The 23909-nt window shown below is 47.9% G+C and overlaps 1 protein-coding gene across 2 annotated transcripts in view; it reads right to left on the bottom strand.

The window, feature by feature from the left end:
• The window catches only part of GNAO1 (G protein subunit alpha o1), a 165375-nt gene extending 142704 nt beyond the window's left edge, over positions 1–22671 (bottom strand). For both annotated transcript variants that reach the window (XM_040633319.1, XM_040633318.1), the window contains exons 1-2: positions 21784–22671; positions 21518–21560 (exon numbers count right to left, since the gene is read on the bottom strand). In XM_040633319.1, coding sequence (XP_040489253.1) covers positions 21518–21560; positions 21784–21901 — 161 coding nt within the window. In that variant the 5' untranslated portion in view covers positions 21902–22671. The remainder of the gene's footprint in view (positions 1–21517; positions 21561–21783) is intronic.
• Positions 22672–23909: the final 1238 nt, after the last annotated feature.

The following is a 23909-nucleotide window of genomic DNA, read 5'->3' as shown; positions in this document are numbered from 1 at the left end:
AGCTAAAAGGTGGCACAGCCAGGATTCAGACGAGGCAGGGCTAACACCAAAGCTGGCTCACTATACCACTATGGTCAAACTGCTTCTCTCCAAACAGCTCGCAGGCAGAGCTCTCCGCTGGGCGCATGGTGAGCAAGACTGTTCTGGTACCTGCACGTGCGTGTGCACTCGTGTGTCTGTGACACCCAGATAAACAAAGGGGTAATCTCTCAGGGACCAGGACAGCATATTAAAAAACTCCAATGCTGTGGTGCAGGCACCATAAACAACGTGATTTAGAGAATGTAGATACCAGTGTGAGTTATTATCCAGAGGAATGCCCCCGGAGCCGATGAGACCTGAGCCGGCCCTTGGAGGCCGGCCCTGAATGTAAAGAGGGCAGGAAGCCTGCCCAGGCATCCAGCACAGAGGCAGATATGGAGGTGGGGTGTGGGGGGACACCAACAAGAGGCATTCTACAGAGTGAGAGACAGCTCCAGATCGGTGCGGTTGGCTGGACTATGGTATGTTCCCCAAGCTCTGGACAGTTTCAGACCCAATGCAGAGGGTGAAAGGAAACCATTAAAGTGGTTGAGCAGGATGGCCAAGGGAAAGATGCACCACATGCAGAGAAAGGCTGAGATGGTAGAGAGGGGGCCAGGCCCAGGCAATGGCACTGACACGCTGGGCAGACAAGTATAGGCAAGAAGATGACTGAGTGGGGCAGTGCATGGACCTGGGGTTGGGATAGAGATACTGCTACCTCCTCCCCAAGATGACAGAGGAGAGCTCTTCCAAGGCACTCTCTTGTCCCTTAGAGGGATGGGAACCCCTGCTCGGAATCAGCACTGCCACGCTGACGGTAGGTTTGAGGCTAGCACTACCCAAACATTTTTTTGCCACCTTCATGGCTTTTAGGCCTTTAAAAAAATGTCCTGCTCCTTTAACTTCATCCTAAGCCACGATTACCTGTAACAGTATGGTGCTGATGGGTTAAGACCTTTTGTCCTAAAGCACATGAAAATAAACACATTAACATACGTGTTCAATCGCATCCCATTGGCCCTTCTGGCTCTCCTTCACATATGCCCTGTGGCTCTGGTTCCTGGGGACCTGCCCCTCAACAGCTTGTTGGCTTGCTGGGTGTGTCTAGGCCCAAGGCCACCTGGGTCAGCAACACTGAATGGGATCTGTAGGACAGCCTTGCTGTCCTCGTTCGAGCCTCAGTGCTCCCAGTCTGGGAACTGCGCTGTGGCAGTGCGGGCGGCCAAGCTGCAGCCAGGGAGGAGCCTCCTCGACGAGGAGATGAGCAGGACGGAGTGGCCCACACTCTCAGTGCTCGTCTCCTGGAGGCTAGCCAGAAATGACTGGTCCTCCCTAGGCCATGCACAGTCAACCCACTTTGTTCCTGGGAGGGCTCCTTCCCTCCAATGTCCTTTGTCAGGACACATACACATGAAGGACACCCCACCCCTCACCCCCAAGCAGCTGGCCTTGCAGAGAATACTGGTGTACATGTCCACAAGACAAAAGTCTATGCAGTTCGGGATGGACCTTTCTTTCTGACCCCACACTCCAAACAATCACTGACCCCTTTTCTCAGTTCATTTGGGACTCCAGCTACGCAGACCTCCTTGTGGTTCCTCACAGACTCCGAGCCTTCAGCTCTTCATTCCCTCCTCCCCAGCTGTACGTGGCAGGCCCCCTTGTCTCCATCAGGTCTAATTTCAGCTGCTCAGGGTGGCCTTCCCAGACCACTGTTACAAATGGTAACACGTTCCTACTCCCCTTTCCTCTGCAGTAGGCACTCAATACATATATGCAGAGTGTGAAGATGAACAAATGATACTGGTGGAGAGCATTTTGACCAAGGGGTTTCAAACACTTTAGTATGAGGGCTACAAACATCTGGAAATGGCCAAATCCACATTCTTTCTTCCCTGGAAAAACTGCTCGTGCAGGTCTTGACCAAAAAGTAGCAACTGGATCTGGCCTGGCTTCGCTGTGACCTTGCAGTTCTCGTGCAGGTGAGTGGACGTCTGTGGTGCCCACCGCTGCCGAGGGTTCCTGGGGATGTCCCTGCCTATCACACAGCCTGACCCCATGTGGCACCCACGTGTGCCCATGTCATTGTACAGAAAGGGCCCTGCAGAACCCTTCCGCTACAGAGATTCTACAGACCAGCCTCCCTGCTGCTAAAGCCAGCCCAGCATCTTTTGTAACAAATGACAGTGCATCACCCTTATCCGGAAGCTACTTGTCCAGCAATTTCTGTGAATCAAAACCCTGCCAGGAGCCATGAAGGACAACGGAGAACTCTGAGCAGCAGAGTGCACAACAACAGCAACCGTGTCACCATCACGCACATTTGTAGGGCAGTTCACAGTTGCTAATTCGTTTTTACACACTTAATGCCGGGCCATTAATAGGCAGAAGTGCAGAAAGGTCCAGGCACTAAAGGGCAAGCGCCCTTCTGGAAGAAGCTTATCTATTCTTGCCCTACACGCTATTGTGACAAACCCAGTCACGTAGTTTTCCAGGCCATTCCAGATTCAGAGTAGAACCAGAAAAGGGAAAGAAGGCTTGAGGTAGGAACACAGAAAGCATGAAGACATGACAGATGACAGCAAGTGAAGAGACAGGACAATTATAGAAGGCATATCAAAGTGGAGTTAATTGCATTCTAAGACCATGGGGGCAGGCCAGGGGGCACAAGGGGTGGGAAATGGTCTGTGCATCAATTGCCCTTAGGGGCACTGCTGACTTTTAGCACAAAGCAAAAAGAAAAAAATGATGACTTGGGGCCATCAGGACAAAGGTTAAATACTGTGTACAGCATTCAATTACTTTCGGTAACACCATATGACTACTTTCTTTTGTAAATGTCCCTCCTAGTTTCTAAAACTCTCCCTGAATTGATAAACAGAGTTTGAAAAGAACATTTACATTTTGAAAAAAGTTAAAACCCACTCTCACAAGTAGCTCTGTGACAGGACTTCCTGGCTTTTTTCAATTGCTAAAGACCTTCCTCCCATCCGATCGCCAAGTAGCCGAAGCGCGCCCAAGTAGCCGAAGCGCGCCGTGTTCTACTGCTGTAGACCCAGGCCGAAATCCACAGCTTGCCCCTTCCTTTCCCCCATTGGTCCCCATTGTTTAACTCCGGGGTTGCATAATTTACAGTCAGCCTGTGAAGGGCCGTGTGTTCCAGAGTAGGAAGTTGTCATACTGAATAGAGCACTGCTGGGCTGTGTTCACAAACAGAGCATTTCACAATTTCTTTGCACAGCCAGCAACAGCAAACCTCCTCTTTGCGTGCAGGCAGCTCCCGCCAACCAGCCGGCCTGGGGGAAGGGGTGCCAGGAAGGACTGCAACCATAAATTCTCTCTAGTCCGCTGTATAACAAAGCAGGGTCATAAAACCCCAACCATATTTTCAAGTGAGGACTAAAACAAGATGCCCAGGGCAACACCTAATTTGGTTCCTAGAACCCAACAAGTTGTGAACTAATTTTCTCGGTTGGGAGGGAACAGTGGAGGGGGGTAGGAACTCAACCCAGGAGTTGACAATAAGCAGGCCCGTGTGAGTCTGAAGATGATAGTACAGCTTTATTAGAGGCAGCCCCAGATCTGCACAGGGTGGGGGCCCTGGGAGATAGCCTGGTGGAAGGTAGGAGGTCCAAAGGCTTCTGTGGGTATCTAAACTTGAATGAGAAGGTGTATAGACTGATATATGCATGAAAGAGAAATAGGACTCCTCCAACTTTGGAAAGTCCTCTCAGTGATGAACCAAGGTGTGACCCTCAACACATTTTTTGAATAACCTCTCTGAATCTTACTTCCTTCAACTATAAAATGGGAATAACCAAAAATCAGGCTCCACTGAGAGCTAAGCTGATCATGTGTAGAAAGCATTACAAATAATAGGTGTTCAGTAAATGTTATTTCCTTCTCCCCCACTGGCTTACCCCAACCCTTCCTGTACAGTTGTTGGGAAGTAGAAATGGGAGAAACGGGACCACACTCATTCTTGCTCTGATACTAGCTAGTCATGGGAACCTAGAGAGGTCACTCCCTTCTCTGGGCCTCACAGTCTACAGATTAACCATTAGAATTTATATAAAAAGTAAGGTTCATGAATACAAAATCAATATTAAAAAATCTATCGTACTTGCATATACCACCAACAGATACAAAATGTAATTCAAAAAAAGAAGCAGTTACAAGGCCACTGTAAATATCAAGTATCTAGCTACAAATCTAACAGAAAGTAAATAAGACCTCTATGGGAAACATTATAAATATTTTTAAGAGAAATGATGATAACCTACATTAATGGTAAAATGGAACATGTTCGTGGATCAGGAAAACTTAAGATTTAAAGAGGTCCAATCTAAAGATGTCAATTGTATCCAAACAGATTAGTGTCATAAACTGAGTCTAACATTTTACATGCAAACACAACGGGCCAAGAACAGCCAGAACACTCATGAAGATGACCAAGAGGAGGGATTTGGGAAACTAAACATCAAGACATGTTATAAAGCTGCAGTGATCGAGACAGTGTGGTACTGACATAAGAACAGAGTCCAGTGGAATGGTCTAAAGAGACAAGAAACAGGTCTCTGTGTATATAAACACATGACTTAAAATAGAGGTAGTTTTACAGAACAGTGCCTGAAAAAATGGCCTTTTGGATAAGCAATGCTGGCACAAATAGGTATCATTTAGGGAAAAAGTTAAAACTAGACCCCTATCTTACCCCACATACAAGAATTGCAGATGAATTAAACACCTAAACGTGGAAGAAAAAAAGCTACAAAGCTTTTTGAACAGGGCAAAAGAGGGTCGCTTTTACCACTTCAAGATAAAGAAAGATTACTTAAATAAGACACAAGAAACAATAACCAAAACTGGGAAGACTGAAAAATCTGGCTACATTAAAAATAAGACCATCTTTTTTATCATGGTTCACCATTAACAAAGCGAAAAAACAAGCTAGAGAATGGAGGTAATATTTGTAACAAATAAAATTGGAAAAGGACTAGTATCCTGAACATATAAAGAACTCCTACAGATTAATATAAAATTACAACCTAATTTACAAGGTCACAAAAGAAGAGGTGTTTCACAAAAGTGGAAATCAAATGTCCAATACGTATATGAAAAGCTGCTCAATCTCACCAGTAATGTGTACTGATTTACAAGAATATGTAAAGTAAAAGCACAGTGAGATACTGCCGCTCACCGATACAGTTGGCAAAAATGTAAAAGTCTGACAATACCAAATATTGGCAAGAATTTGGAATAACCGGAATTCTGTCTGCTAGCACAAGTATAAAACGGAATAACCACTCTGGAAAACAACGTGGCATTATCTACTACAGGTGAAGATTCCCCGCAATTCCACCTCAAAGAATGCTTCACAGAGGCGTGTGCCTTACGATATATATCCACATGGGTGATCATAGCAGCATCCTTTGTAATTGCCCCAAACTCAAAATAACCCAAGGCATATTGACAGTAGAATGGATAAATAAACTATAGTATAACCATAGCTGGTAAATAATGGTGTGAACTATATAGCATGTTCATATTCATATTCAATAATATATAGCATATTCATCAATATTCACAAATATTTGTAAATAATTCACAGAAAAATGATAAATATTCAGAAGAGAATGCTACAGAACACTTATAGCAATGAAAATAAATGAAATACAGCTATGTACAATGTGGGTAGATAATACAAATGCAATATTGAAGGAAAGACATAAGACTTAATAATATATAACAATGATTACAATTACATTCCAACCAGGAAAAACTGAACTATATGAGTACAGGATACATACGTGGGTGGTAAACTCTACAGAAAGATAAGGAAATACCATGAAAGTCAGGAGGTAGGGAGTAAAGGAGGGAGCTGTGATCAAGAAGGGATATTTAAGGAACTTTCCTGGCCATTAGCAACATCCTATTTTTTTTTTTTTTTTTACCTAGTGATGGTTACATGAATGCTTGCTTTTTAAAACAAATGAACATTTTGGGCGTATATTAATTTATGTCATAATTAAAAAGGCTTCCGTTTAAAAAAAAAAAGACATTTGCAATGTGACCTCCTCCAGGAAGTCTTCCCAAACCCCAAACTAATGGAGATGCTCCCTCAGCATCTTCCACCTCTTACCGGGCTCTAGTGTTTATTAATTGTAAGGGACTCTCCATTTTCAAGGGCAGAGAGGGAGCCTGTGTTGGTTCACCATCATATCCTACACAGTGTTGAGCACATGGTGAGTGCTTAGTAAGTATTTGTTGAATTAATGACTGCATTGAAGGATCTGACTTGGTAAAAAGTAATTAATTAGCCCAGGACCAATCAACTGCCAACCAGTAAGGATGTACTGGGTGATTGGATGGAAGGAGAGACATACCTAGGATCCAGCTCCATCACATACTGACCATATTGCCCTGAATAAACCTCTTTTTCCTCTGACAGTAAAAATGATACAAAGAGTTAACATTTAGTGAATTTCAACTACGTGCTAAGTGCTTTTAGCTCTGTTACTTCATTTAATCATCACAGTGTGTCTGCAATGTGTTTCCTTTTCATCTTTCTCATGATTAAGAAATTGAGGCTCCGAGAGACTAAATAATGTTCCCCAAAACACACTGATAGTCCACAAATGGCAAAGCTAAGATCTCTAAGATTCATGCTGCTTTGATATTGCTACACAGACTTCTTTTCACCTCAGTTTCTTGGTCTATAAAATGGGGATACAGGCGTTGTCTACGTGTCCTGACGGGACTGTTGTAAGGCCCAAAGGTGATGAGGAACGAGGAAGCAGCTTGTAAGCTCTCAAGCACCATTCAAATGTAAGGACAATAATATGTAACAAGGGTCTACCATGGGCTCACACGAAGGAAGCAGATGGCTTCTACCTACATTGAGCTCTCAAGCCAGTTGTAGAGGAAAGCTAAATAAACAGGAAAACTGGGAACACACATCAATAAGCTGACTGAAGAAAGCCACCAGGAAAAGCACATAATACAGCTCAACTGTAAGAGCAGTGGTGAGGGCACTGCTTAGGGCACGCAAGCCTTGAGCGTTCCCTCCATCTTCCACATGGCAGCCACGGGGATTTTGTTAAGGCTTACTGCAATTTTTTTTTCTTTTTCAATTAAATAATGTACATTTTACAAGTCAGATCTACTGAATTATAATTTAATTACAGTACATTCTCCCTTTTTAGGTGTACAGTTTGATGAGGTTTGATGAACATATATGATTGCATGACCAGTGTACGATTAAGAGAAAGAATATTTCTATCACCTCTGAAAGCTCCCTCGTGCTCCTTTGTAATCAATTTCTCTTTCCCACATCCTCAGAGACCAGTGATGTGATTTCTGCCCCTACAGTTTTGCTGTTTTCAGAATGCAGAGGGATCTTTTTGATACACAAGTGAGGTCAAGTTGTCCCATATTTCAACCACCCATGGCATTCAGCATGAAGCCCAAATGGCTTCTGCATGGCCACCGGGCCTCTTTAATCCCGTTTTGTGTCACTTTTCCTTTCCTGAGGCCCAGCTCCCTAGGCTTCTTCCTGCTTATTCCTGCTCAGGGTGTTTGCATCTGCTAGTCCGTCTTCCTCAGATTTTTTTTTTTTTTAAGGCATGCGCTAGAGAGAGAGAGAGAGAGAGAGAGTGCACAGATGCGCAGGGGAGGGTGGGAGGAAAAGAGGGAGAGGCAGAGGGAGAGAGAGAATCTTAAGCAGGCTCCATGCTCAACGCAGGGCTCAATCTCACAACCCTGAGATCATGACCCGAGCCAAAACCAAGAGTCGGACATTTGACTGACTGAGCCACCCAGGTACCCCTTCCTCAGATCTTTCTTGACCCGCTTCCTTCTCCCTCATTTCTGCCAACCACTCTTTTCTGTTTAGGCCTTACTTCCTCCTTTACAACATATCACTGTATCAAATGACCTTACTCATTCATTTACTTGTTTACTGTCTAGCTCCCTTCTCTGAAACTGTAAGGTCCTTGAGGGCAGGGAGCCTGTCAGTCTTAAGAGCTCTGTTCCTAGAAACTTAGAGCCAACACATGATTGGTCTTCCACTGGTATTCACAGAATGAACAAACAGCAGCCAGAGAAGTCAGAGAACAGTGAGGTTCATGTAATTGAAACTTTTGGGAAAGGATTAAAAAACGACAGACCTTTTTGCACATAGGGGAAAAAGAGGGTAGGAAAACCAGCAATAACTCAGAACCAGATGCCATTCTATCATCCCTTCCCCAAAGTCCCCCACTGACAGGGCCACAGAGTGCCTACGAGACAGAGCCGGTGCCTCCCCTGCCCTTGCCTTCTGGTGACCTCAGGCCTGTTTCTCTCCGGGTCCCTCCGGTTCTTCTTCACACAGCCAGCTCAGGCTCAAGAGCCTTATTCCTCCTAGCCATGTGAATTCAGAGAGAGGGGACCCCCGAGGTTGTTTTGCATTTGCACTCTGGAACCATCTTCAGCGCTCCTCCCCAGGGAAGAGGAGCACAGGATCTTGCTCTTGTAAACCGTGGTAGCATTCCGAGACAAATTCCTACCTCTCAGGGCTCCACACTCTCAGCGGAGCGCACACGTGGACGCACGCACACTGGTGGCCACAACTCCCTGAGCTGATGTCCCAGTTTCCTTTCTCAATTAGCACTAGACTTCTGAAAGCTTAATTTTGTTATAATTTATTATCTCAGTTGGGGGTGGCCAAGGGAGAAGGCAGGGAATTCCTCTGCCACAAGAACATCTGTTTTGCTGGACAGCAAAATTTAACTTATGACCTCAAGACTTGAGCAGGAGCTTACAGATCATTCGATCGGGTTTCCTAATTTTATACATGGGAATACTAAGGCCTAGAGAAGTTATGGAACTTGCCTGGGGCCACCAAGCTAAATAGGGACAGAGCTGAGGTAGCACTCAGGCTTCTTTACTCCTAGTCCAGATTTACCCATCCTAATTTCTTGAGTTTGGCTTCTATCTGAAACTGCTCTTTCAAAGGCCAGTAATAGCCTCAATCACCAAATACAATGGTCCTTTCTCAGTCCTTATCTAGCTTGGCAGTGCCTTGGAACAGAACCCTGCTGCTACACAGAACTTCCGGAAGCACATTCCCTCCCCTGGGGTTCTCAGCAGGGTGCTCCTCCCTCTCCTCTGACTCCCAGCCCCTTTTCCCAGGGGGAGCTACTTATGAGCCTACCTAAGGTAGGTGTCCCTGCTCACCTCCACAACGGGGTGGGCTGGGGTGGGGGGGGTTTCTCCTCTCCATCTGCATACTCACCCCAGGGGAACTGCATCCACTCTCATGGCCTCACCACGCAGTGTTGCCAGCCCTGACCGCGACTTCCTAAGACACTAAACGATGTGAGCATAATACAAAAGTTATCCTTCAAGGACCCAAAATTTGTGCTTGTGCTTTGACTTGCCCTCTTCTGTCCACACCCCTCTTCCCATTCCTATGCCTCCTAACTTGATGGCATCACTAAACTCCAACATCCAGGCTCAAAACTGGGAGGACTTGTCTGATCTACTTTCTTCTCCCCATGCTCAAGTAGACACCAGGTCTCACCCAGTCCACTCCCCAAATCTCTTCCCCACCCAGTTCCTCACTGCCTTTCCTTCCAATTTCCCAGTTCAGACTACAGAAATCTCCCTGCTTTTAGGCGTCTTCTCTGGCCTTCCTCTTCAAGCTCTGCTGACTTGGCATCCTACTACCCTACCGTGGAGGGTGGCACATCCTATTCTGTATTCAAAGTACATGCACCTTAGCGAAGCAGTCTGGGAAGCCCACAATCTAGCTCCGCTCCTCCCTTCTAATCACTTCTCCTCATACTCCCACAAGCGCTATGGTCCCATAAGACTGCCCACTGCTCCCTGATGGTGCCCTGCACGTCTGAGTCCAGCTTCTGTGCTTAGCTCACACTGCTTCTTCTTCCTGGATGACAAGGAGACCATTCCAGCTGAAATTAGTTTATGTAAAAGAAGGGATTTATTGGTTCACATAACTTTCAGGTCCACAGAGCCAGCTTCAGGGATTATAATAATTACTGTCAGATGTCTTTCTGGCTTCCTCTGTCTCTTTCTGTCTTCTCCTCATTCCCTCCCTCACGTCCCAGTCTCTCATGATAAGCAAGCTTCCTCCCTGCAGAGTAATGGAGATGTGGAAACATGGCCCCAGACAGCACCAGGCTTTCATCGTTCCAACCCAGTGAAGATCTTGCTGGGATCCCAGATGAAGAGCTTCTTTCTCGTACTGACTATCAAATTTCAAAGAAGGACTCTAACTGGCCTGGACTGAGTCTTATCCCATCTGCCAGTCACCGTGGCCAGGAAAATGGGATTTTGTGAATGGCAAGGGCTGGGTCACACACCCACTTCTTATCTCCAAGTGGCAGGGGCCCAGTGATGGGCAGCCTCACTGGAACAGCCTGGAACGAGTAAAATAATGGTGTCCACTGAACCCTCACTTCTCCACTAGCTGTCTTGAGGCATGTGTGATCCCTGAGCCCTTGTCCAAATTAAACTCCATCGTTGCCTCTTCTGGGCCTTCGTGGCACCAGTCTGTCTCCTTCAATTGACTCAAATCTCTGAGGGCAGGAACTGGATCCCTCGGTGATCAGTGTAAGGTCTTACTCAAAGGTGTGACTCCAGAAAAATTTTCACAGTCTGCAATTACTATGCCTGATTATTTGTTTATGAAGTTATTGCCCGAGTCCCCTGGGCCTTGACTTGCTCACCACTGAATCTCCAAGCACCCAGCACAGTGCCTAACATATAACAGGTGCTAGATAAATACTAGGTAAATGAATGAATAAATGAATGGTTTGAATAGAAGAAAGGTTACCAGTCTTTGGTGTTCCGGTAAAGGAGTACAGTTGCTTTTTAATTCTTCTCACTTCAGCAAAATAAAAGGTAAGGCAGGAACCCCCTCAACATCTTCTCCCCATCATCCCCCTCGCCAAATTTCTCTATGCACTCCCTATCCTCAGTGCTCTCTGGCAGTCTCAGGGAAGGTGACACACATTCGTGTCAATACCAGGTCACCTAACCATATTCTGCGCCCCATCTCTGCCCATCCTTTTGGGGCTTTGCTCCTTCTACCTATACCTTCTTTCTTCTTTCCTTCTTTCCTATACCTTCGACATCTCCTTCTACCTGGGCCCTTTCCTTTCTGCTTCTCAGTGGATCCAGGTCCCACCATGCTAGCCAAACAAACAATAAAAATAAAGCCCTTACTCAACTCTATTCACTCCCCCCTCCCTTCCTCCCTCCGTCCCGTTCCTTTGAGAACCCATGGTTCTTTTCCAGGGATCTCCATTCATGGCCTCCACTTGCTCAGTCCCACTCACTTAAAGCCCACTGCAATTTGGCTTTCCTCCTGCCACTCCACTGGGACAGCTCTTGCCAAGTTCACCAACAACTTCCCAGATCCACTGGGCACCTGTCAGTCTTCAGCTTATTTGACTACTGCAGTATCTCACTCAACCTCTTCCTTCTGGAAATTCCTTCCTTCCTTGGCTTACATGCTGCTGCTTCACCTCAGTTTCCTTTCCATCGCTCAGCTCAGCGCTCTCAGTTTCGCTCACAGGCTCCTCTTCCTAAATGACTGTCACATCCTGGAGCTGGGGCGCATGCACATGATGGGGGATGCATCCTCTGTCTTTTCATTCAGCCTGGTGAGGTGACCAACTTTCACAGCTTCCACTGCCCACAGCAAGCACAGGATCCCAAACTGACCCTTCTCCCCAGGTGTGTCCTACGTCCTACCCCACATATCTGCCTGCCTGCCAGGGATCTCCACGTGGATGACCCACAAGAATCACCAATGTGAACAAAGTAAGTCATCACTTTTCTCCGCAAGCCCTCCCCCTCCCTCCTGCATTGCTCCATCTCAGCGGATGGCACTACTACCCTACCAGTAGCCCAAACTGGGAATCCTAGACTCATTCTTGTCTAGATCCTTCATTTATTTATTTTTAAAGATTTTATTTTTTTAAGTAATCTCTACATCCAATGTGGGCTTGAACTCATGACCCCAAGATCAAGAGTCACATGCTCTTCCAACTGAGTCAGCCAGGCGCACCCCTGTCTATATCCTTTAAAATGAAGTTCCTCGGGGCGCCTGGGTGGCTCAGTCAGTTAAGCATCTGCCTTCGGCTCAGGTCATGATCTCATGGGTCCTGGGTTGGAGGCCTGTATTGGGCTCCCTGCTCAGTGGGGGAGTCTGCTTCTCCTTCTTTGCCTGCCCCTCCCCCTGGCTTGTGCTCGCTTGCTTGCTCTCTGTCAAATAAATAAATAAAATCTTTAAAAATAAATAAATAAAATGAAGTTCCTCTCCAAAGCCCTTCCAATTGATTATCAAATAATTTCAATTATTCCGTTGCCCAAATATCTCTTAGTCTGTTTCTTTTTCCCACTCACTGCTTTAAGGTACTTCTTAATCTTTTCCTACCTGGATCACAAAAATAATTTTCCACCTGGTCTCTTAACCTCTGGACATGGTTCCCTCTCGTCCACGTAGGTGATCTTTCTCAAGTGCAAAAATGATCCAGCCACCCATTTCCTTAGAACCCTATGATTCTTGAAAGTTCTCATCACAAGAAAAAAAATCTATAACTATGAGTGGTGATGGATGTTAACTGGGCTTATTGTGGTGACCATCTTGCAATTTACACCAATATCAAATCATTACACTGAATGTCTGAAAGTAATATAATGTTGTCAATCACACCTCAGTAAAAAAAAGCCCTCCTGGTGGCATCTTACTGTATTCAGAATAAAATCTAAAGTCCTTAGCATAGTAGACAAGAGCCTTCATGATCTATCTCCGTTTTCTCTTACTCCTTCATCTCTGGACAGTCCTCTTAGAGACTGTGCTCTCATCAAACCAAGTTATTTTATACTTCCAGCCTACTCCATGCGCTGACATATCTTAGAGCTTTTTTACATGTTGGTCCCTCTGCCTGGCATTCCTATTTTCCACCTGGCTAGCTAACACTCATTTTTAAGACTCAGCCCGTGGGCCACTTTCTCCCTGAACTTCCTACCTAGAGATGGTGCCCTCCATCGTCCCACAGCCTCATGGGCTTCCTGCTCTGACTAAGTTCCTGAAGGGTAGGGACCTAGACCTTCCTCTCTACTTCCATGATACCATGTATACGTCCAGCATACAGTAGATGCTCAGTAAATGCTTATGGATGAAAAGATGGTTGATTGATGGATAGATGGATGGATGGTTGAATGGATGTATATACTACTATTCTGTCTTTCCCAAGTCTCCTCTGAACCACCTGCTTCTACCAAAGCCAGTCTTCAGTGGCAGCTTCTCTCTGCAGCCGCCCACAAACGGCCCACACTTCTGAGGCAGCAATGGAAAATGATTTCAGGAGCTGTCCAGATGATGGTTAGGGAACACTCTGGTATCAGCATCAATATCAAATGTGAGGATGGCCACCACCTCCAAAAGGAACCCCGCTGCTCAACCAAAGCTAGTGCCACCCCATCTGCTGATGGGTACTGGGTCCCAGGCTGCGAAGCTCTCCTCTGCCCACACGGTGGTGGTCTAATAAGAACCCCCTAGGGCTAGGACAGAAAGGACACAGGCTTTGGAATTAAACAAATCATGGTCTGAATACATCACTGTCACTTACGAAGCTGTGTGGCTTTGAGCAAGCCACCCAACTTCTCTGAGCCTCACTTCCTCATCTGTAAGATGGAGTTGACGGCTATTTTCCTCATAGGTTGATGTGAAAAAACAAATAAGGATAATGGATTGCGTTGAATATGATGAATGCTATGGTCATCAAAGTTTTCCAATATTATTATTCTGGCTTATGTACAACTGAGTTTGAGTTCCTCATGAACCTCATTTCTTTCTCTTTTCTTCATTTATCAAGCATTTATGAAGCACCTCCTGTGTGTCAGACATTGGGCTCAGTGCTGTATTATGTAAGTCCCCATCCCTACTTTAAGGAGCCCTCGTAAGGAAGGGGCACCAAGACTAGCAAAGGAGACAGACACACTATGCACATAATTACTTGACAATATGTAATAAGCGTTAGTGCTCTGAGACCCTGGATGCAGGTGACCCGGAGTTGATTTTATGGCATGAGGAAGCTGTCCCTATAAAGTAACAATTTTCCATGGAAAACCTACCAGTTGGCTATGACATAGAGAATCCAGGGTAAATTCTTGGCTGCGGAGTACTATCCTTACATGTTATTCCCCTTTCCTCCTTCTTGGTTGAGAAATTAAGTGAGTAGGGGGACAAATTTAGGGCATTGACTATTAGCCTTGAAGGATTTTACTTTACTTTAATTTTTTTTTAAATTGTGCTATGAAAAGCACAATGTTTTTCCTCTTCTCTGTAAAGAAAATTAGAACTAAAGATGGCTCAGCAGATAAAAGCTGTGGGCGGTAAATACTCCCACTATTCCCCCCTGCATTTCAGGCTTCTAGGTTTCTCTTTGCATTTACTGGATCTTAGAGCTAGGAACCTGAAAGAGACCTGAGAAATTCTGTGGTGAAAGCCCACGTTCTAATTAAGAGATGAACAAACCGAGGCTCAGAGGGACTAAACGACCTGCCCAAAGTCAAGTTAGAGAATGAGTCAAAATTAAAACACAGTTCTCCTGACCTTCCCCTTTTACTGGTCTGCAAATCTCCCAACCCCTGGGATTTACAGCCCCTGTAAATCTGATCCCAGGCTAGTTCCTTCACCTGCAGCCATCCTCAGTGGAGCCAGGCTGTCTCCATTTCTAAGAATCCTGGAAGCCACAAACAAACCACTTCTCCCTCGAACATGTCACTGGGGCTCTCCTCCCAGAAACATCCTGTTTTTTACTAACAGGATACTTTCAGATCCTCCTCTTTGGTTTGAGAACCACATCTGCACGAAAAGTTTGGTTAGAGGTGGTTTCCTCAAAATGCCTCTCAGGACTATGATTTTCTTGGCTGACAAAGCTTTGTGGTTGAGGTTGCTATTCTGCAATTCTCTTGGCCTTCAAAGAGCTTTCATAGGTACCCCCTACCCCTGCAGGACGGAACTGTAATTGATGCTTTTATGTTTAGAACCTCGAATCAAAGCCATCAAGACCCTGAAAATGAAGGCAGTTCCCAATTTCGTGGACCACTTAGAACAGGGAAGGAGCTGGGGGAAACGGAACCCCCCGAGAGGCAGGGGGAGAGCCACTTCTCTTGACTCCCGGTCCAGTGCTCTTTCCCACTCTTTGTAATATCACTCCAGCCTCATGGGCTGAAGCAGCTGCACCATCAAAAATGTCACATCAGTTATGACAACACAGTGTGTTACATAACTGGCGCTGCAGAGCAGGCAAGGGGAAGAAGCCATGAGCATGAACCACAGCGCTCCCCTTCTGGCTCTCAAAGAAGGTAAGGCCCACATACTTCAGAAAAGCACTCCGTATGGGAAGGGAACACCCACTAATCAGTCAAAGGAATAAAAACTACAGCTGACATTTGTATAATGATTTCTAGAACACTGTTATAAGGGCATTTCATATACTACATTATTTACTGCTCACAACAACCCCATCAGGTATTTTTATTATCAGCCCCATTTTACAGGCAAAGAAACTGAGGTACAAAAAATTGAGCAACTTGTTTAAGGTCACACACCTAGTTAGTGGCAGAGCTAGGATTTGAAGCCAGGTAGTCTGGTTACAGAGTCCATGCTCTTAATCACCTCTCAATTTTAGAGAAGCATGCTAAACGGCTTCTCTAAAAAAGAAACTAGGTATTTGCTTGAACCAGTAACAGGCCACTGCTCCTTCCTCTCCTTCCCCTCTATGCTAATGCCGGATTTGTTGGAAAGTTTCTTTTCTAACCAGTATTGTGTATGAGCAAGAAGCACAGGATAAACTAAGAATGTGATGCAAATTTAAAAGAATTCTGAGAATGGAGATCATCTGAGCACCGTTAAGCTGTTTACGGTGATGCAATCCATAAGGTAAAGGGCCCTGGTCGTAGTACCTGCTGTTCTTAAATTCATGTAGTATGTGTGTATACACACACACACACACACACACACACACTCATGAGTTTTCTTTCGTCAACATCAAAAGTTGTTCTTTGCAGTGTCAAGCCTGGGGGTAACCCTTTCCACAATGTTTTCTCATTTTGAAATCATCCCTTTCCCAGCTTGTCTATTGTCTTTCAGATCACGATGCGGCTCTTGTGATAATGGTCTGTCTAGCTTCGTAAGAAATGAGAGCCTGAAGGCACCCTGGGAGACAGGGAACCAAGTCCCTGCATCCAGATGGACTGACCACATGTCAGAAAAATAGGACCGTATTCTGCGCATATTAAATCTCCAGTGTTAACAGAGAGGGTACTGTGAGCCACTGAAAAACATGAGCGACCTGCCCTGTCTTTAGCGGATGTGGCACGCTGAGGAGCACTATAATCTGGGGAGTTCCAAGTGCTGGAGAAACAAGACAGTACTCTGACTCTGAGCACTGCAAGTCTAATCTAGTCCCAAACGCAGAGAACAGAAACTCCGGATTCCATTACGGCCATGTCGATCCCGAATGAAGCCTCATCCATTTAATCTAGTCAGGAACAACCCTTTCAATAAGCAGACAGGTTCTGCTTCAGAATCCAACAGGTAACTGAGGTTCAAGAGTTCCACGGCTGATTCCTGAGGAGATCAGGTGGACTGTTTGCCACTCTTCTGGCAGGAAGGTCTGCTGGTATTTACAGCTCAGTGAACAGTAAGCAGCGAGAGAGCACCATCCATCAGCAAAGGAGAACTCATCTGCTACTTGATCTGACATTCTGTTTGCGCTCATGCGGTCTCCAGAGAGCAAGGTGCATACAAGGTGCATCCATTTGAATAAACGTGGAGACAAGAGGAAGGGGGAAGGGCAAAGCAGGCAAGGAGAGGATTGCAGAAATAACAAGCCTACAAATCTAGAAGAGTAGCTCTCCAGAGTGCTGCCTCCACATGGGACCCTTTGGGGACGTGCAGGAAACGCCCTTTTAGACGGCTGCACTTCTACAGAGCAATGGCTACCCGTGGCCACTCCCCTCCCCACATGACTGCCACCTAGTAGGTGCTGCACAGCAGCGTGCTGAATGAACACAGGCTTGCCGTGAACCTAAGCCAAACAGGAGAGCCCTAGTTACAAAGGTAGGGTCAGCTGGTGGGAGGGACACCCCCAGCTTTTGGCAGCAGGTGATATCTTAAGACTCCCTGCCCCAACAGGATGGGGTCTGTCCTCGGAATCATAACCTGCTGTAAAGGCTGGGGTATTTGTATGGGAAAGGACGTCTGCACCAGGCAAATCCTGGAATTTGTTTTACAGTGGCACCGAGAAGGCACCTTGGGCGTGAGTGCACACATAAAGTGCTCCATTTTACTGTGTCCATTTATGTACAAAGCCAGCAGCTTGCGGGCCATGCCTCACTGCCACCTTCCAACTCTCTATCTTCCTAAAAATCCACTTACTGCTCCAGAGACAGACAGCCAGACCGTGACATCCCGGAAAACTCAACACCTCAAATGAGGGTGAACTGTGGTGCCTACAGCAACTCCACAAGTTTGTTTTACGTTTTCAACAGGTATGTAGTCCTAACAGTTGCCACTGCTCAAAACAGGAAGTCCCTTAAAATGATATTCTGTTGCTTCCATACTTCATAAAATATAATTCTTCAAGAGAGCTCTTTGTAAGGGTTTTGGTAATTAAATAAAATTAACACCTCCTTTTAAAATTTTGATTAGTCTGAATAAAGAGTCCCACGGATTGCAAAAATGATAAGGCCATATCACAGGTGAGGTCACGGCCTCCTAATGAGCAGAATTATTTAAATACCACATGTTAAAAAAGGTCACTGATTACTCACGGTGTGTGTAAAATTTTATTTCTGCTGTTTCAATGATCATTGTTTATTTCTCACTACTGAAATGTTTTGCATTGTCTGACACAGAGCTCCCAAAGGCTAACTCATGATCACATATACAAAGGAAAAAAACCCCAAACACCCCAGCAAGCTATGCTCAAATGAAACTTTTAATAAAGTATTAAGAATCAGGCTTTTAAAATGACGGTCTAATCTGTGGCATTTCTTAAATGGACGGAGGTTTCCCCCTATAACACGTATTAAGCAAAAGAATTTCAAAGGTCAGTCTCCCTGCAACATTCTTAGTCTGATGTCGGTGTTAATAGTTCGTTCTGAGCAGCATCTACTAGTCAGTCCTTTGTCGTATAACTTCACTTACTATGGCATATACGGAAACCTAGTCCTTCCAATCTGCATGCCACAGCGCACGGATGAGAATATGGGCTCAAAGGAATGGCTCTTTGCTCTTCTGGAAATGCTGATTTAAAAGGGCCTGGAGATGTCTGAATATCAATATTCTTTCTCTCAATCCAACGGGAGCTATTAAACCCCAGACCCCATGAGGAAATCATCAGATTCTCACAGGGCAATCACCCATGGAGAACTCTCTAATTTCATCTATCCAGGTGAAATAAAGCAGCATCCAAATTAATTCATACATATGGCCTGATAGGTTGCTCACCAATCACACTACACAGGCAAGTCCGAAACTGCTTTCTGTAAATGCCACCCAGATTTTTGGGCCCCGCCCCACCCACAGTACAGGTCTCCTGACTCAAGTGACTCTCAGTCAAGTGGCGATTGGGAAAATCATCTCTGCAAGGGAGGACTCAAAAGCATTTGTCACTAGGATACAGTGACACCAATCCCACATTTTGTGGTTAATAAAACAAGTCCTGCATCCAGCTTGGCATAAGGCCCTGATCTGATTTATTTCAAGCCAAGCTGGAGGGCTCACAGGAAAAGCTGCCATTCATGAATGCTTCAGGAGGACGGGATGCCAGGGTCCCTTGTGGCAAAATTTACATGGAAATCTTTTTCACTGACCTTTTGAACAAACCTAGGCTATTTCCTAAAGAGTTGGGTGTTATTTAAAAAAAAATATTAATACTTTTACCTACAAAATCTCAGTTTTGCCTGACATTTTTCTCCAAAAATGTGTCCGGTGGGAGTAAGAAAAGTGGGGGTGGAGAGGGTACAGGTAAAAGAGAAGAAATGCTCCCATACCTGATTTAACCATCTCAGACATCTCAGACATCAGGGCTTGACTTTTTCCCCCTCCTCAGTGTAACTAAATATGAGACGCATAAGACTTTCCTGGAAAAAGCCTACATACAACCTTCATTTAAGATTTCCTGCCGCAATATATAATTAGGAATTTTCGTTCTAAAATGGCACACCTATTTCCTCAGAGAACTCTGCTCTCTTTGAATAAAAAAGGCGATGTACCCTTTGGGGGACTGAGTATATATTTTTAAACTTCTTATTAAATCAACCTAATTTATGGGGCATGTTCGGGGGAAAAGCAGGTAAGGAATTGCCTTGGTGAACGCAAAGTTAATTTGCAGACTCTCCCCCCACCCTTCCCCTTCCCCGAGCCTTTCCGACTGCCTTCGGCCCCCTCCGAAGCGGCTCGGTTCTCTCCGCCGGGGCCCCGACTCCGTTCCGAACACTGCCGAGTCCCTCCGAGCCCCGCGCCCAGTCCGCACCGAGCTGAGCCGAGCGTCACCGAGCTGAGCCCCATCGACTTTTCCGGCCTCAGCTGGGCGCTGTCCACCACTCGCAATGCCTGAAACCTCACCCAGCCCTGGTGGCCAGGGCTTCTACCCGGCTTTGAGGCCGCCACCGCAGATTACAGACTTCTGAAGTTTTGAAACATCCCCCTCTGGGAGAGAGGGGTGGCGCTGCTTGCATTTACCGACCTGCAAGGGCTCCAGGCAGATGCAACATGCACCTTGTTGCAAAGAGCAATTCCCCAGGCCCCGCCTCCCCATCCATTTGGGCTGCACAAGCTCCAGAGAAGCCCCAGGCCAAATTACCCGTGGCTCAGAGGGGTGCGGCGAGCCGAGGGAGCCTCTGCAAAGAAAGCCCCAGGGAGCTAACGAAAATAAGAATATGTCAAACAGACGTGGGGAAATTGTCTCCGAGTCGCTACTCCCTACCATCATGGCGCCGCCTAGAACCCGCTTGTCATGCCTGTTACACATGCAAGATTTTTTGCATCTTGGTTCTGAAACCACAAGCATGCTTCGTCTCCCACCCACCTTTCTGCGAAAGGGGTTTTTATTTTCCATTGTTTTCCTACGGGATGCAATTACTTCAGCTATTCTGTCAAGTTGAAAAATAATCATTTTTGTTTACTGCACAGCAACCCCTAATTAGGAGCTGTGTGTGCACGAAGGTGTCACAGCAAAGCGACGTGGAATCCTCGCTAAACGGTCTTAACGAACTCCCCTGTCCCGAACTGACAGGCCAACGGAAGCAGCAGGGCCAGGAGGCCCTGAGGGCGCACACCCCTTCCCCGCAAGCCACCCCCTCCCAAGCAAAGCTGCCTGTGGGCTCACCAGGAATTGCCTAGTGGATGGGGCAAGAAGCAAGCCTGAGAGTGGGAAGGAGGGGCGAGGCTCCTTACTGAGAAAGTGTGGAAGGGAAGGAATATCCCATTTTGTTTTAATTTTCAACCATCACTCAAATCCACCCCCAGTTAATTAGGAGGGGAAACTGATATCTAAGGCAGAAGGGGGCGGCGGCAAGTGGGGCCTGAATTCCGCATTGTGGGTAGATTACAAGGAAGATGGCCTATGCAGAGTGTAAATAAATACACTGATAAAGGCCATGGAGTGAAGGAAAATTGCCCCTGTCAGGAGAGCAAACGCTGGGAGGGTGGGGGAGATGAAGGGGGAAGCAAGGGACGGGCATTCAGCCTCAACCAGTGTCTCCCTTCCACCTCTGCCTTGGATACAGCTGTGCCAGTCACACCTGCTTGGAAACCCACCCTCTTCCCTGCCACATGACCCCTTCCCCTAACCCTAGTCCTTTTTTGGGAGACGGGGGAGGGGGGGAAGAAACCACAACCTCCAATTCAGCACCAAATCCCTGAACAGCAGACACTTGATTCTCCACCCCAGTCTAGGGCTGGGTCCCCTCCATGTTTTAGCCAAGTTCAAAATCACTGCCCCAGGAGAAGAGCAGGGGCAAGTGGGATTAAGGATGTGGAAGGTGGGGGGGGGGGGGGGGGTGGACGGAGGAGGAGAGAGAAACACAATGAAACAGAGACACAGAGATAGAAATGGAGGTAGTGATACACCCGAGGAGCAAGAGTAATGATCATAATCATGCCAATAGTGTGATGTTCTGATCAATATGGCGGCCACTGTCATTCATACAACTACAGGCGCTCCACTTCCCTCCCCCCCACCGCAAAAAAAAAAAAAAAAAAAAAAAACCCACCCGGGAGTTGGGGTGGAGGACCCAGAACCAACGTAGGGCGTGGGGGAGGGGAGTCAAATCCAGGTGTGTGTGTGCGTGTGTGTATGCGAATCAGAAACCAGGCCTGGAGAGCAATGTGGAATGAGCAAAATAATACAAATGACAAAAAATTATTAATAAAAGTACAAATCCCAACACCACAGGGACTTACTTCATCTGCTTCACAATGGTGCTTTTTCCTGATTCTCCAGCCCCTGTTGGGACAGACAGGGGGAAAAACTGGTGAGTGTCAGCTTAGGGGAACGGAGGGGAGGGGGCATGGGGGTAAGGCAGGCGAGAGGGTGGACGATTCTAGGCACACAGTGGTGCCATATCGGGGACCAGGTCTCCCCAGGCACTAGTAGGGTGGGAGAGCGAAAGGAGGTGGGTGCGGAGTGGCCGGGGTCGGGAGATGGGGGTGGCAGCCCCGGTCCTTACCCAGCAGGAGTAATTTCACGTCTTTGGCGGCGCTGATGCCATCCTCTTTGAGGTTTTTCTCAATCGCCTTGCTCCGCTCGAGGGCGGCTCTCTCCTCTGCGCTCAGAGTACATCCCATGGTGGCCCCTTCCCTGCCACAGCCCGCACGACTCGGCTGGCACGGCTCCCCGGCTCGGCGCGCCCCCCACCCCCCCTGAGAACAGAGCCTGGGCTCAAAGGGGAAAAAACCACGATATCCTTCCCTTGGCTGAAAACAAAAATGTCGGGAAACCAGAACCCCCCAAAAAAGACAGCCGCTAACAAGATTCCAGCAGCGGAGACTCGCGGCAGCTGGCGGGCTCTAGGGGTGTCGAGGCGAAGGTGGCCGGGGTCTGGGGCTCCGGGGCCGAGGGAGGAGGCGCCCGCGGTCCGAGGAGGCGCGGGCTGCAGGCACTGAGGCTTGTGCACGACCCAAAATAAATAAAATAATAGTTGAGGCAGGAGCCGCAGCCGGAGCCGGCGGAGGGTGGGGTGGGGGGCAGGGTGGGTCCTTCTGCCGCTGCTGCCGGAGGAGGAGGAGGCGGCGGCGGCGCGGGGTGTGGAGGGAGTGAGTGAGGGGGTGCTGCTAGTGCATGTGCATCGCGAGTCCTCAGCCGTCGGTGCGTCCGCGGCGCCTTCGCCGACCCCCGCGCTCAGGGCAGGGCTGGGCAGGGGGCCGGGCCGGGGGGCAGGTCTCTAGCGGGAGGCGACGTCGCTGTCTCCCAACGCTCGCATCGTTCGGTGGAGCCTACCGGAGAGAGAGGGACAGCGCGAGGGAGCCGCGGGCAGCCGGGAGCTCGAGGGGGAGAGAGAGAGAGAGAGAGGGAGAGAGAGAGGCTGGGAGGGAGGGGAGAAAAAAATGAAGGGAGAGCCAGCGAGCGCGCGCGCCACAGCCCGGGCGGGGGAGGGGGCGAGCACAGCGCGCGAGTGCGCCAGCGGCTCTGCGCACCCCGCACCGCAAGCCGCCCGCTGACGTCAGCAGGGCCGCGCGCCGGGCCCCCGGGACGGGGAGGGGCGAGGTACGGGGGAGGCGCGCGCGCCGGGGCCCGCGTCAGCTGGCGGCGGCGCGCGCGCTCGCGGCGCGGCCTCCCTTCCCCCAGCGCCCCCCGGCCCGCGGCTCCCCGAGGTGGGCGCGTGCGGGTCCTGGCGGGGGCGGAGCCTGGGGCCGGGCACGCGCCCGGGCGTCCCGCCCCGCCCCCGCCCCCGCCCCCGCCTGGCGCGCCGGGCGCGGAGACCTTCTGGTCAATGGGAGCGCGGGACTGGGCCGCCCTCGCCGCGGTCAGGTGGGCCCCCCAGCTCGCGCTCCGCGCGGCCTCGTTCGCTCTCCCGCTTCCGCTCGATCTTGGCTCCAGCAGCTCGGCTTTTTGGTTACTCTCCAACTGCCGGGGCCGTGGCAGCCGGGACCAAGTGACCTCAGCGAACGCTAGGAGACAGTGGGTCTGACTAAACCCGCGTTCCCGAGAATTCGCTTGGGGCGTGGGGAGAGATGCGGACTGTCCGCTTCCTGCGACCCACAAACATTAATTGAGCACCTAGTATGTGAGAGAGGAAGCTGTGAGGAGAGGAACACAGCAAGATGAGACAAAGCCAGGGCCTGTTCTCAAGGAGCCTCTGCCTCCCTGTGCCGTCGCGGACTCTGCTCCGAGATTCCCGGTCATAGGTATCAGCGCCGGAGACAAGTCCCACCCTGGGAAGCTTTCTGGTTGGGAGGGACAGGTTTTCATGAGCTCCTAGCACATGCTTACGCTCAACGCAGAGTTTAAACGCTTTTGCTCATTTTGAACCGTTTAGTTTGGTGGAAATCTTTGCGTTGAATTCCCTTGTCCTGCCCCTTCCCCAAAACGCAAATAAGTAAAATGAATTTTAAATAGGTTTTTGGTGAGAGAAGAGATTTTCTTCCTTTCGTCAATTTTTAAAACACTTTACCCCCACCTCTTTTTCAAATGAAGACCCAGAAACCCCGGCCAGTTATTTAGCATACAGCTAATCAAATACCGAGGAAACACGTACACATTTGCCAAAAATCAGACATGTTCTGGGTGGTCGGTCTCTGAGATTTTGAAGGAACTAGTTCTCACTGCACAAAATGGTTTTACAGTCAGTTCCAG

The sequence above is a fragment of the Ursus maritimus genome, unplaced genomic scaffold (genome assembly GCF_017311325.1).
Source record: "Ursus maritimus isolate PB19 unplaced genomic scaffold, ASM1731132v1 scaffold_19, whole genome shotgun sequence".
In the NCBI taxonomy this organism is placed as follows: Eukaryota; Metazoa; Chordata; class Mammalia; order Carnivora; family Ursidae; genus Ursus; species Ursus maritimus.
The sequence above is the reverse complement of the archived record's forward strand: the minus strand, read 5'-3'. Positions and strand labels throughout refer to the sequence as shown.